Genomic DNA, 15,634 nt, shown 5'->3' on the forward strand with positions numbered 1-15,634 from the left:
ATTGAACGTCTTTTTTTGAGTATCTTTTCATGTGCTTATTGGCTATTTGTTGTATATCTTCTTTGGAGAAATGGCTATTTAAGTCCTTCACTTATTTTTTTAAATTTTTATTTATTTATTTATTTATTTTTATTAGTTTCAGGTGCACGAGACAAGGTAATACTTAGACGTTCATCATTTATATCCCTCACACTGTGATCCCCCCCTCCCCCATCCCCCCATCCACTATCCCTCCGACATCGCACCGAGCCATCACATTATATATATAAAATTATAGTTGGCATTCATTATTGTTCAGCTTCAGGTGTACAGTACATTGATCAAGCATCTACACCTTCCCTGAGGTGGTCTCCCAAAGGGGACCTGTGTCCATCAGATACCCTACAAAATCTTTACAACATTATTGATTATGTTCCCCAAATTATTTTTCAAAAACCCTGAGGCCATTTTGTGGTTACTGACTGTTTTCTAATCCCCTCACCTTTCCCCTTATCCCCACGCGCATCTAACAACCCTCAGTTTTTCCTCTTTGTCCCCAAAACTGTTTCTGATTAGTTCATTCATTTATTCTTTTCTTTAGATTCCGCATATAACCTTCACTTATTTTTAATTCAGTTGTCTTTTTGTTCTTGAGTTGTAAGAATTTTAAAAATATATTCTGGATATTAAACCCTTATCAGATATATTATTTGCAAATGTTTCTCTCCTATTCTATAGGTTATCTTTTTACTTTCTTGATAATGTTTTTTGATGTACAAATGTTAATTTTTATAAGTCCAATAGATATTTTCTTTTGTTGCTTGGGCTTTTGGTGTTAAATCTAAGAATCCATTGCCAATCCAAGGTCATGGAGATTTACAGATTTTTTTCCAAGAATTTTATAGGTTTCTCTCTTATATTTAGGTCACTAATCTATTTTTAAGTTAATGTTTATATAGGATATGAGGCAGGGATTAAACTTCATTCTTTCACATGTATTATTTAGTCGTCCTGCCATTCGCTGAAGAGACTATTCTTTCACCATTAAATAGTCTTGGCACCTTTGTTGACAATCAATTGGCCATAGATGTTTGAGTTTATTTCTGGACTCTCAATCCTATTTCATTGTTTTATATGTCTATTCTTATGTAAGTAGCACAATATTTTGATTACTGTAGTAAATTCTGAAATTGGAAAGTGAGTCTTCCTGTTTCGTTTTTCTTTTTCAATGTGTTGGCTATTCGGAGCTCCCTGCAGTTCCAAATGAATTAAGAATCAGTTTTTCCATTTCTGCATAAAAAGCTATTGGAATTTTGATAGGGATAGCATCAAATCTGTAGATTGCTTTGAGGAGTACTGTCATCTTAATAGTAAATCTTCCAATCCGTGAACACAGGATGTCTATTTATTTAGGTCTTGTTTAATTTCTTTCTGCAATGTTTTGTAGTTTTTAGTGTACAATTTCTTTGACCTCCGTGGCTAAATTTATTCCTAGGAATTTTATTCTCTTGGATGCTATTGTAAATGCAATTGTTTCATTTCCTTTTCAGATTGTTCCTTGCTGGTGTATAGAAACACAACTTTTTTTTAAATATTGAAATATATTTTTATATTGTTTTATTGTCACATCTCTTTATTCCCCAGAGTATTTCTTCTATATCAAGCAAATTTTTCTAGGGCTTCCTTGCAATGTAAATATTCCCTATTTGGAAGACTTCCAAGTAGGTGAACCCTAACTTCTCAATAATAGAGGCAGTTTCCATGCAAGGTGTACAGAAGCTCATCAGCAAGATGTATTTCCACTGGAGATGAGTGAGGAGGGGGAAGAATGGAGACAGGAAGCTGGAGAGTATGTGTGGGCGTGAGGCTAAACGGAAAGGGAAACCCAGCAGTTGATGGAGGATTTGGGAGACAGCAAAGGTAGCTGTGACCTGAAGAAATTTAGGGAAAGAAGAGAGATGTGTAAAAGGTGTTTTATGAAGTTTGTCATGATTTTCTACTTAAACTCATCTCCCTTCACTTTATAGTCTTAAAGTGAGTTTCATTTGTAGGTTATAGTCTTTTCCAATACCACTGAAAAGAAATATTTATCTATTAAGGTAAAAAAATTTTCAACCATTTACTCTCTGAAATCATCTTTATGTATTTATGTACAAGTGGTACATGGAAATGGGTAGAGAAAACAGAGGCCTTAGGATGAAGCCCTGGGAAGCTGCCATCTTGAAGTCAGGTAGCAAAGAGGCAATAAAAGGGAAAAGGCAATGGAGGGAGAGAAGGAACAACAACGTGGTATCCTGAAAATCAAGAAAAGACAGTGTTTGAAGCCAAGAATGGTCATACGGCTGAGGGAGAAGGCAGAAAACGGACTCGGGTTTGGCAACACGACAAGAACATTTTTGGAGGCCTGATATAAGATGGTTGAAGAGAAACTTAGAGGTGAAATAATGGCAACTATCTGCATAACAAAGCCTTATGAGAAGATTTTCAGTGAAGGAGAGCAAAGAAAATATGGCTCCTGGAAGGCAGCCTATGGGACAAAGAGGAGGAAGCAGAAGAGGGGTGCAGGTACAGAAGGGGGCACATTTGACATTGGTCTAACACAACTGATTTTTGTGTGTTGATTTTGTATCCTGAAAGTTTGCTTCATTTGTTTATCAGTTCTAGTAGAATTTGTGTGTGGATTCTATGGGCTTGTCTATATAGATCTAGTTTTACTTCTTTATTTCCATATTGGATGCCTTCTATTCCTTTTTCTTGCCTAAATGCTCTGCCTAGAGTTTCTAGTATGTTGAATAGCAATGGTGAAACTGGCATGTTTGTCTTGTTCCTGATCTTATGGGGAAAAGTTTTAGTTTTTTACTGTTGAGTATGATGTCAGTTGTAGATTTTTCATGAATGCCATTTCTTGTGTCAGTTTTGAAAAACTACTTTTTTTCTAGGAAAATGTCTGATTCAACTAAAATTTCAAATTTAGTGGCATAAAGTTGGTCTTTCAATGTGTGTGGAGTTTGCAGTAATGTCCCTTTTTCATTTTTGATATTAGTAATTTGTTTTCTCTCCTCTTTTTCCTGATCAGTCTTTCTAGAGATTCATCAATTTTGTTACTATTTCTAAAGAATCAATTCTTAGTTTCAATAATTTTATTATACATTTGCTTCAATTTCATTGCCTAGCTTTTTGATTTTCTTGCATGTACTTTCTTTTGCTCTTAATATGTTTTTTTTTTTTAAATAGCTCCATGAAAGAAAAACTTACATCACTGGTTTTCAGTCTTTCTTGTCTAATATATTATTTGAAAATATAAATTTCTCTTAATTAGATCAAATCATCTATATCCTTAGTTTTTTGTTTTTGTCTGCTTGTTTTACTGATAAAAGTGTACAGGACTTTTCATGTAAAGGAATAAAATGAATTCCATTTGAGTTCATTAAAATGAGGTTTGATTTATACATTTATTTTGACTCTTAAATTGGATCTGACTATTTTCCCAAAGCATTGTTACTTGCAGCCACAGCATGGGTCAATTTGTGCTTATCTTTTTCTTCAATCCATGGTTCAAAATACATCCCTTCTAGGAAGTCTCACTTAAATTAACTTCACCCTTCTGGTTACTCTTTTATACTCTAAGACCTGCTAATTACCTAATATTTTAGATTGCACGATTTTATTTTGCATTTGCTATGTATTAAATACAAATGTCACTGTTTTGCTGTTCCTTCCAGGAAACATACTAATAATATATAGACTGTAACTTATTTGGTGAAAGGTAAGAATGGGGAATAATATTTTTAATTTTCTTTTTCTTAAGTAGCGTGTTATCTATTATTTTAAAAAATAATAAAATAAGCAGTCTTCATTAAAAAATTTCATGCTCAAAATAAAAAGTTTCAGAATAGCCTCAATATGTAAATCTGTCTTTTGAGAATGATTATGAAATTCTAAAATGGTTATTTTGGAATGAAGCCTGATAAATACAATCTATTATTATTATTTAGGTGATTAAGTACACATGCTTTGGGGTGAGATGCAGCTGGGTTTGGTTCCCAGCTCTAACCAACTTTTGTGTGTGGTTGTAGAAAAATTATTTAACTTCTGCAAAATAAAGATAACAAAATTACCTAGTTTTACTGCAGTGCAGAACACAGGGTCTGACACATAGTGTTTAATAAATATTCATTCCTCAAAAAGTATCTAAGAGGGCATGATTAACAATGCTGAACAGTGGTGGAGAAAATGATAAAACCATGTAATTATGGCCACTACAAATCTGTGGTCCCCATTCTCAGGCAGACCCTCCACGTTGCTCTCTAATTGTACTTATTCATGCTCAGTATTCTAAACTTCCATGCAGTGGCATTTCAAGTATTTGCCACTCTCTTCAAGCTTTATCCTACCACCTTCTCCATCATCTTCTACTACTTTGCATAAACAGACTGTCATATATGCAGTGCTCTCACTCCCAGCTCCACATGTACTTATATACTCGTCTGTACTGTTCTCCGCAGTTACCCTCCTCTCTGTCTTAAGAAGGTATTCTCCTGCTGAGGACTAATAATGTTATGACTTTTAGGTGTGTCTCTTCTCACCATGATTCATTCTTTCTCACAAATCCTTCACAACTAGCTCATTGTCCTTAATGTTATATTTATAAATATAAATTTATATTATAAATCTCTATCTTAAAAAAAAAATCAAACACCAAAATACTTCTTTGGTTCTACAGCAAACTGCCCCCAACCCAATCTTTTTTCAGCCATGATTCTTCAAAGAGGAGGTTATATTCCTTGTATTCATTTTCACCTGATGTTCAGGCTTTGCTGCATTATAGCCCACCTTTCATCACCCCTGTAACCCATGCTACTGAAACTTTTCCAAGATTATGGATGCAAACCTAATTGTCAAATGTACAGTTGACCCTTGAACAATGCAGGGGTTAGGGGTGTTGACCCCTGTGCAACTGGAAATCCATGTATAACTTCTGACTCCTCAAAAACTTGACTAATAGCCTACTATTGACCAGAAACTGGTAACAAACGGTTAACACATATCTTGTACACTATATGTATTATATAGTGTATTCTTAAAATAAAGTAAGTTAGAGAAAGGAAAATGTTATTAAGAAAATCATAAAGGGAGAGAAAATACATTTACAGTATTTATTGAACAACAAATCTGCACCCACGCGTTTCAAACCTATGTTATTCAAGAGTCAACTGTATGGGAACTTTCCAGCTCTTCCCTGAGTGGACCTCCCTGGGAGCAGCTGACACAACTGATTTAATCCATTGAAATCCTACTTGTGGGGCACTTGTCTCAAGAGTTCCTCCTATCTCCTGCTATCCCTTCCTAGTGTCTTTTATGGGCTCCTCTTAAATATTAATGTTTCCCTAGGATTGTGTCCTGGATCCATCTTATTTCACTATACACATTCTCTCTAGGGGACATTACTGGCGTCAGCTTCCACCTATATTACAGGACCTTCTATTTTCAGATCAGACTTCTCATAAGCTTTAGACTTATATATATCTATCCAACTGTATACTAAACATCTTGACTATTACACAGGAAACTCAGTTTCCCCATGAATCTATCATCTTTCCATCCCAACTTGCCCATCCATTTTCTGTCTCTGTGAAGGGACTGCTGTACACCCAGCCGCCTAAGTCAGAAGTTCAGGAAAGAGTCTAAGCTCATCTTTTTCTTGTGCTTAATGTCCAGCTACCCAATTCTGTCCATTTTCACCTCCCAAATATTTCTCACAACCATCCATAACACATTCTCTAGCTTTACAATCATTATCTTGGTTCAAGACCTTATAATATCTATTAGGTAACTCAATATTTGTCCTCTATTTTTAGTTTTTATCAAAATTATATATGCACGTATTTCAAAATCATATATAGTTTTACAGGGCTAGTAACAACGACGAAAAAAATCAGTAGTCCTATGTCCTCTTCCCCAAAGACAACCATTTTTTCCCTTTTAGTTCACTATTTAGAAAAAAAATTATTTATTTTTTCAGTTGCAGTTGACATTCAATATTATTTTACACTAATTTCAGATGTACAGCACAGTGCTTAGACAGTTATATAATTTATGCAGTGATCCCCTGATTAGTATACTGTCGGCACTATATACATAGTTGTTATAACATTATTGACTATATTCTCTATGTTGTACTTTACATCCCCGTGACTACTTTGTAACTACCATTTTGTATTTCTCAATATCCCCACCTTTTCCACCCAGCTCCTCACAGCTCACTATTTTGATATTTACTTCCACATCTCTAAATCCTTGCTTGTGTTGCTACTTCTTGATTTTTCCGTTTTATGCATATCTAATAACTTCTTATTAGGGACACCATAATTTCATTTACCCAACATTTACTAGGTGCCAATACTATGTCAGGAATTGTTCTGTTTTGGGTGTTTGGGATACAGTGAACAGAACAAATATCTATCTGCTGAGAGAGATGAATAACAAACATAAATTAGAATATTCTATGATTCTTTATAAAAGAGGATCACTGCTAGTAAGTAAGATGTCCTCCAGTAGTGATCGATTCATAGCTCTATCATAGGCAACAGGTTCTATACTACAGTATTGTGTAAGACTGTGGGTGGTAGTGGGTGTCCTGCTTAGACTTCAGCTGCGTTCCTCCTGTGGTTGTGATGAGTCTGGCTGTGCCTGGAGGGATGTACTGCATGAAAACAGAAGAGCCCCCTTGGGAAGGTGCTGGAGGACTTAAGTTATGTTAAAAAAATGGGCCTGGTAATTTTAGAGATGCTGAATTCATGAACCTTTTGATCAGCTATAAATGCCTTGTTAAACCCAAACTTAACATTTGAAGGGTTAAAAGTAACAACCTAGGATCATCAGAAAGGGAACACTCCTTATATCACAATTAAATTTTCAAATGGTACCAGTGACTTGCGAACAGTTTAGAAATGTTTTAACATGACTGGCTTCTCTGATTTTAAAAGATAATTTTATTTTAGTGTCGCAGATCCCCACTTACTTGCTTTGCTAGCTGAATAATAAAAAAGGATACAAAGAGGATAAAATGAAGTACTGTACAATGATAATGCATGAAAACAACTGCTATCAGTTTTTATCTCTTTACATATTAGCTTGATTACTAGAAATACAGTAAGGCAAAATGTTTCATAACTTCTCAAAAAACTTACCCAGAATCACAATTGGTATATTAGTATTTTTCTTAAAACAAAAAAATTAAAGCCTTAATTCTTTGACAGAGTAATAAAAACTGTATCTATCATGAGCTATATATTTTAGAATCTTTTATGTATAACCATTTCTTAATGAACCTTTTAAAGTATTTTGTTATTTTTGTATTATTTTTGTCTTCTTTTAAAAATAATTTGTTTTCAAATATTAAATTAAAAAGTTTCTGAGTTAAACCAGTATTTGTAGAGGAATTACCAAAAAAATTTAGTAGGTTTGAAAAGAAGGAAAATATTTTAATGCCATGAAGTCTTGTTTGTACCATGGCTTAAATAAAAAGCAGCTGAATATTTACACAACATTTATCAAACAATTATTAAGGAAATGTTAGAAAAAGGGCATTTCTGGAAATAAACAGATTTTTAAACAGTGTTTCTTGAATGATACATTAACTGAGTATTTTATTTCTCTGAGCAAGACCTAAAAATTGGAGGCAGCCAGCATATCTATGAGATACAAGGAGCAATTACATTTTGGAAGAACTTCAGAAAAGACTCGCTTTCTATGAAGAATGTAAATTCACTTGTCAGAAAATCAGAAACTACATACTAAATTCATTAGAATTTGACCATCAGTCAGTGCCCCAAAACACTGGGGGTAACAATGAATTACTATTGAAAGGTCTCTGATGATGGTATTTATCTTACCATAATCATACACTGCACAAACACTAAAAACTGTTAGACGTATAGCTGTATAATAAAATTTAATTTTCTATTATTTTATTCCATAAAGCTCTTTGAACAATACAGTATAAAAATTTTTACAGTCTGAGTTCTGGCTTTGAAAATTAGGTCCTATTTAAATACTTAAAAAGAGAAAAAAACGCTTGCTTAAACAATGATGTCATCAACTGTGAATCTTTACTGGCCAAATCCATTACTCCTTCAAGTGAGGTGTTACCTTTCATCGCTTGTCGGTACACGTGCCGCAGAGCTTGTGGAATACTTAGTGCTGTGTGTGGATAATCAATCACCTGAACACCTGACCAGTTATAACAAATGAGAGCTTAAAATCTTGAGACCACAAGAACCTGTTTAAAGGCTCAGATCTTGTTTGACATGTTGCTTTCTGATCCCTAATGACTTTGGCTAACAGTGATGCAACACCTTCCTGAAAAGCAATCTTGAAATCTCTGTGAAAGCAGATTAAATCTTGGGAACAGACAATGACATAAGGGTATCTGATCCAGATGCTAATATGTTGGAAAAATAAATGAGAACAATTTTCTCCTAGAGTAGAATACCTCATCAGCAGATAGGACTGAAGACTGTATAAAGGTGTTTTACTAATAGTAACTCATAGAAGGTGAAAGTGTTAAACCACTTTAATTTTTACAAATTTGCTAATTATCATTATGAAGGGGTTCATAGGCCTCCCCAAGATGTGGTACTTTGGCATGTGGATTATTTTGAGCTGCAGGCAATGGAAATCCTGCAGGCCCAAGAGAAACTTTTATCTTTCCCTTAAAGAATCTAAATTGGGGGCTTTCCCAATAATAAGTTATTACCATAAATAACTTTTTATGACCTACACGGCAGGGCAAACGTAATAATTGAACATCTGCTCTTCTTATTGTCCTCCAAATGACCTTCCTTCCCTCTGAAGCCCCAAGACACTTTACCTCATCCTTAGCTCAAAATGCCATATATACCTCATTTTTAACTTTCTGTCTCTGAGCTTCTCATGCATGTAGGGTTCCCATGTGTACATATATAATTAAATTTGGTTATTTATCTTTGGTTTATAATCTGTCTCATGTCAATTTTATTAGACCAGGAGAAAAAGAACCTAGAAGGAAAGAGAAATTTTCTTCCTCCCCTACAATACTTATAAAATTAACCTACAGGCAGAAAGTTATTATATTAACATATTCTAAAGTAACATAGAATGAAAATTGATTACCTAATCAAGTAGCAACAGAAGAGTAAACTAAGGATGAAGACAAATATAGCAGTGCCAAAAACCACAATATATATGTTGAGAGGCAGATTCTGGAATCCAATATTAGGCATCCTGAAGTTGTAATGTGGGAAATCTGAGCTCATGGATGAACTGTGGGGGGAAAAGAGAATGGAAAAAAATTAGGTTATAAAGACTAAAAACCAAGATAGCATTATCTTTATACATGTATAGTAGTTCCTCCTTATCCCCAGAGGATTCATTCTAAAACCTCCAGTGGATTCCTGAAGCCACTGAAGAGTATAGACCCCTATATACACGTTTTTTCCTCCTATACACACATATCTTTGATAGTTTAATTTATAAATTAGGCACAGTAAGAAATTAACAATAACTAAAGTGAAATAGAACAATTATAACAATATACTGTAACAGAAGTTATGTGAATGTGGTCTCTCCCTCGCTCTCCAAATATCTTGTACTATACGTACAGCGTGCATATACTGGACAAAGGGATGATTCATTTCCAGGGCTGGATGGTGAGAGTTCATCATGCTACTCAAAACAGACAGCACAAAACTGAAAACTTATGAATTGTTTATTTCTGGAATTTTCCATAAATTCTAATGCCAAGGGTAATATAAAGATATGTGGGAAAAATTAAGATACAAATTATATGTGTGTGTGTGTGTGTACATATATATTTGTCCATAATTTCTGGCTTACGGATCTTGAAACACTTGGAATTTCTTGATTGTTGAGAGGGAAAAATAGTGTCTTTTGTTATGTTAATAAGGTGTTTTAGAAACCACCTGAGGATGGGGGCTGGTTGCCAATGGAGCCAACTACAGGATCGGAGGGTTGGAACTTTCAGTCCCACTCCCTGACCTCTGGGGAGGGGAGAGGGCTGGAGATTCAGCTCAATTGCCATTGGCCAGTGACTTAGTCAATCATGACTGTGTAATGAAGCCTCCATAAAAACCTAGGACAGCTAGTTGGTCCTTTTTTGGAGTTTCTGGGTTAGTGAACATATGCAGATGCTGGGAGAATGACGTGCCTGGAGAAGGCATGGAAGCTCCTTCCCACATACCTTGCCCTATGTTCTCTTCTATCTGGCTGTTCCTGAGTTATATCTTTTTTATAATAAACCAGTGATCTAGTAAGTAAAATGTTTCTCTGAGTTCTGTGAGCCATTCTAGTAAATTAATCAAAACCAATGAGGGGTTGTGGGAAACTGAGTTTTAGCCAGTTGGTTAGAACACGTGGACTTGTGATTGGCATTTGGAGTTGGAGGGGGTCATTGGAGCCTCCAATCCACAGCCAGATGGTCAGAAACACAGGTAAGAGAATGGGCTTGAGGCTAGTGTCTGGTGTATGACCGTGGACAGTCTTGTAGGACTGAACCATTAACCTACAGAATCTGATGCTATCTCTGGGTAGACAGCACCAGAATTCTGCTGAATTCTTGGACACCCTGCTAGTATCTGAGAATTGTTGGTGTAGGGGCAAAACTCCCCAACCCCATTTTGGAACTGGGTCTAGGAACCCAGTTTAATCCCTTAGAGATATCCTTCAATACCTTAAAATATCCCTCACCAGACAAACTGGACTTGGTAAAACAACTCTGTTTAAGAAATAAGAGATTAAACATTCATGCTAAGAGGGCTAATAGAGAAATAGGCAAAAAGATACAAAGTGGTGTGGCAGGAAAGGAGCAGGTTTGCAGTTAGCAACTCTGGATGTTGTTCCCAGGATGTCACTAGCTAGATGTCAGTACCTGACCTATCTATACCTCAATTTTCTCATCTCATTTAAGACTTTTCCATGTGTGTGTGTGTACGTGCGCATACATGTTCATTTTGGCGGGGGCAGGGGAGAAGGATGACATTACATCACAGTAGTAAATAACATAAAAGAAGCCCTAATGAAGATCAAGTCTCTGGAGAGGATTCCACCAAACCCAGGGCTTCTTAGGGAGCCCCTCTGCACACACCGCCAAGCTTTGTGTCAAACGTCCTGCCAACCTGGCTTCCACACACAGGAACTGGACACCTATCCTGGACAAAGGCAGCCAGCAATATAGGCCGGCTGGGAGTGAGCCAGTGGTATGAGAATGTTGCCCTGAAGGGATCCTTGCATTGGGTGGCACCACCAAGGAATTCTTGGGGAATTCTGATGAGACAGACACACAGAGTATTTATTGGAGGTGGCATTGTCATCATAAGGGACATCTGCTTCAGTGCTCTTGGGAGCTGGCTGCTGAGACTTTCCTGTGAGTTGTCCCTTCTTGGCAGGGTGTTACCAGGGGGGTGGGGGTTGGAAGAAGATATGTTAATGCAGAATATATTTTAAGAATTTCCCCCCTTTCTTTTGGTAAATGAAATTGCTTAGCTACGACTGATATTTTGGCCCAACAGTCTAAGTAGATGGTGTATTATTCCAAAAATGTTAATCCTGGTCTAGTGATACATAGTTTTATAATATTTTCATCATAATATCTTTTCAGCATGAGTATTAATAAGCTTTTAAAATGAGACAATCTTTAAAAAAGAGAGCTACTATTCATCATCCTAGTAAATAAGCATTCTTTGCCTTTTAGGTATTACAAATACAAAAGTTATTTAGTAATTGCTCCTTGTGGGAGAGAGGAGAAATAGAACATACAGTGAGTGCACTGTTGGGTCTTACTTGGCATATCTGACTTCATCTGCATGAAAACCTTCTTCCCCTGTACGCAATTCATAGTTCCTGAAATCTCTAGTCTCACCCCATATTTCGAACCATCTAATCAGTTTATTAAAAAAAAAAGAGAGAGACAGGAGGATGAGCATTTTATCAGGGATTTCTCACCAAGATACAAAAGGGACAGAGTACATGAGATTTAGATCCACAGAGGAGGTGTTATTTAATAATTTTTATTATATCCTGCTTTCCAGTTGCTTTGGGTTTAGTCTGCCTTTTTTTCTAGCTTCTAATATTGAAGTTTAGGTGATTGATCTGAATTCTTTCCTAACATAGACACGTATAGCTATAAATTTCACTCTAACCTCTGCTTTAACTATGTCCCATTAATTTTTTGTAATCATCAATTACCTAGTTTTTGAGTGATGATTTAACAAAAATAATTTATTAAGGGGAGGTCGGTTGGCTCAGTTAGAGTGCAGTACTCATAACACCCAGGTCACCGGTTCAATTCCCACATGGGCCAGTGAGCTGCGCCCTCCACAACTAGATTGAAAACGACTTGACTTGGAGCTGATGGGTTCTAGAAAAACACACTGTTCCCCAATAAAAAAATTAAAAAAGAAATAACTTATTAAACAAATTTCTTAAGTCAAGTAGCAAATCATTATTATAAAAGTGATACCTTTGAATATAACTTTCAAAAGTTTGGCTTATCACAATTTCTTAAGCACATACACTCTGCATATACATAAAAAACAGATGAAATTCACATAACATTAAAATTACCATTTTAAAGTGAGCAGTTCAGTGGCATTTAGTGCCTTCACAATGTTGTGCACCCACCACCTCTATCTAGGTCCAAAGCATTTAATCACTCTAAATTTAATAAAACCTGTACCATGAAGCAGTTACTTCCTGTCTTCCCTTTCCCCAGACCTGGCAATCACCAAACTACTTTGTTTCTATGGATTTACCTATTCTGGGTATTTCATATACATGGAATCATACAATATATGACTTTTTGTATCTGTTCCTTCACTTAGCATGTTTTTGAGGTTCACATGCATGTTGTAGTATGTCAGTAGTTCATTTCTTTTTATGGCTGAATAATATTCCAAACATGTATATCCCACAATTTGTTTATCCATTCATCTCTTGAACATTTGTATACAAGGATTTGCTTGTTTTCAATTCTTTTGGGTATATTCCTAGGAGTGGATTGTTGAGTCATATGATAATTCTATGCTGAACTATTTGAGGAATCACCAAACTCTTTTCCACAGTGGCTATATACCATTTTACATTCCTACCAGCAATGTATGAGGATTCAAATTTCTTCATTCCTTACTAATACTTGTTTATTTCTGTGCTTTTTATTTTTTAAATACCCATTCTCATGGATGTGAAGTGGTATTTCATTGTGGTTTTGATTTGCATTTCCTATGTGCTTATTTCATTTGTGTATCTTTGGAGAAATGGCTATTTAAGTACTTCACCCATTTTTAAACTGGGCTGTCTTTTTATTAAGTTGTAAGTTCTTTATGTATTCTGGATACTAAACCATTATTAAACATACGATTTACAAACATTTTCTTCCATTTTATAGTTTATTTTTTTACTTTCTTGATAATGTCCTTTGATGCATAAAAATGTTTTAATTTTTGTGAAGTCTAATTTATCTTTTTTTCTTCTGTGGCTCATGCTGTAGGTGTTATATCTCAGACTCCATTGCCAAATCCAAGGTTATGTAGATATGTACTTCTATGTTTTTTTCTAAGAGTTCTAGCTCTTATATTTAGGTCACTGGTCCATTTTCAGTTAATTTTTGTATAGGATAAAAGGGAGATGTCCAGTTTTATTCCTTTGCATGTGACTATCTAGTTGTCCAGCACTGTTTTTTAGACTATTCTTTCCTCATTGAATGGTCTTCACGTTCTTGTCAAAAATCAATTGGTCACAGATGTTTAGGGTTTATATCTGGACTCTCAAATCTACTACACTGGTGTATATGTCTATTTTTATGCCAGCACCACAGTTTTGATTACTGTAGCTTCGTAATAAGTTTTGAAATTGGGAAGAGTGAAGTCTTCCAATTCTGGTTCTTTTTTGTTTGTTTTTCTTTCCAAAAATTGTTTTGGCTATTTGGGGCCCTTTGCAATTTCATAAGAATTTCAGGACTGGCTTTTCCTTTTCTGCAAAAAGATGATTGGAATTTTGATAAGGATTGCAATGAATCTGCAGATTGCTTTGGGAAGTCATCCCATTATTTTGGTTTGCTGTGTTTTCCTCTTCATCCAGCTTAAAATGTTTTCCAATTTTCCTTGTGTTTTCTTCCTTAATCTATGGGCTACTTCAAAGTGTAATGTTTAATTTCCAAATATTTCTGCGTTTCCCAAATTTCCTTTTGGCAATTTCTAATTTAATTCCATCATGTTAGATTTCAATTCTTTTAAATTTATTGAGACTTGTTTTATGACCCAGCATAAGGTTTGGCAAACTATGTATAAACTACTTGTTTCTGTAAATAAAATTAGGTGGAACACAGTCACACCCACTTGTTAATGTGTTCTCTATGGCTGCTTTTGAGTTAAAATGGCAGAGTTGAATAGCTGTAACAGAGATCATATAGGCAACAAGCCTAAAATATTTACTATATATTCCTTTTAAGAAAATTTTTACCAACCCCTGGCCTAGCAAATGGTCTACTTTGGAAGATGTTCCATATGTGCTTAAGAAGAAGGTGTATTCTGCTGTCCTTAAGTAGAGTGTTCAATAAGTGCCAGTTACATCAAGTTGGTTGTTAGTGCTGTTTAACTCTTATGTATGTTTGGTGATTTCTGGTATAATTGTTCTACCCATTATTGAGAGTGAGGTATTGAAGTTTTCAACTATTATTGTTGAATTATTTATTTTCCCCTTTAATTTTGTCAGTTTTTGCTTCATGTATTTTCGGGCTCAGCTGTTAGGTTGGTATATGTTTATAATTGTTATATCTTCCTAATGAATCAATTATTTTTATTACAAAATGTCTTTGTTTCTAGTGATTTTTGTTTTGTTTTAATCTATTTTGTCTGATATTGGCATAACCACTCTACTAGCTCTTTTATGAATATTCTTTGCAAGATGTATCTTTTACTATCATTTTGTGTCTTTGAAACTAAAGTGTATCTCTTGTAGATGTATATAGTCGGACCCTGTTTTTTGTTAATCCAGTCAGCCAATGGCTGCCTTTCAATTGGGGTAATTTATTCAATATTATTGCTATGCTTGGATTTATATGCCATTTTGCTATTTCTTTTCCTATGTCTCATGTCCTTTTCCTGACTTTTTTAGTATTAACTGGACATTTTTTTGGTGTACCATTTTAATTCCTCTTTGGATTTTAAAACATTTTGTCTTAACATATTTTACTGAGATAATTGTAGATTCATAGGCATTTGTAAGAACTACAAATAGGAAGGGGCGTCCAGTTAGTTAAGTTGGTTAGAGCACGGTGCTCTTAACAAGGTTCCTGGTTCAATTCCCACATGGGCCCCTGTGAGCTGTGCCCTGCTCTACAACTAGATTGAAAACTACTTGACTTGGAGCCGATGGGTCCTGGAAAAACACACTTAAAATAAAGAAAAGTTAAAGGAAAAAAACAAAAAGAAATAATAGGGAGATTCTTTGTTTACTTTGTGAAGTTTCCCACAATGGTAACATTTTACCACATAAAATTATAACAATATATTGGTTCTATTTATACCTATAACATCACAAACAGGGGACAGACACTGATATACCAACCTTACTCAGATTTCCCCGCTCGTTTCTATATGTG

The 15,634-nt window shown here is 35.2% G+C and overlaps 1 protein-coding gene across 1 annotated transcript in view; it reads right to left on the reverse strand.

Moving 5' to 3' along the window:
* RNF24 (ring finger protein 24) overlaps positions 1-15,634 on the reverse strand; it is a 68,311-nt gene that overhangs the window by 22,977 nt on the left and 29,700 nt on the right. Inside the window, exon 2 of the mRNA XM_081034540.1 lies at positions 9,133-9,282. Coding sequence (XP_080890666.1) covers positions 9,133-9,275 — 143 coding nt within the window. The 5' untranslated portion in view covers positions 9,276-9,282. The remainder of the gene's footprint in view (positions 1-9,132; positions 9,283-15,634) is intronic.

The sequence above is a fragment of the Rhinolophus hipposideros genome, assembly GCF_964194185.1.
Source record: "Rhinolophus hipposideros genome assembly, chromosome: 22".
Taxonomy (NCBI): Eukaryota; Metazoa; Chordata; class Mammalia; order Chiroptera; family Rhinolophidae; genus Rhinolophus; species Rhinolophus hipposideros.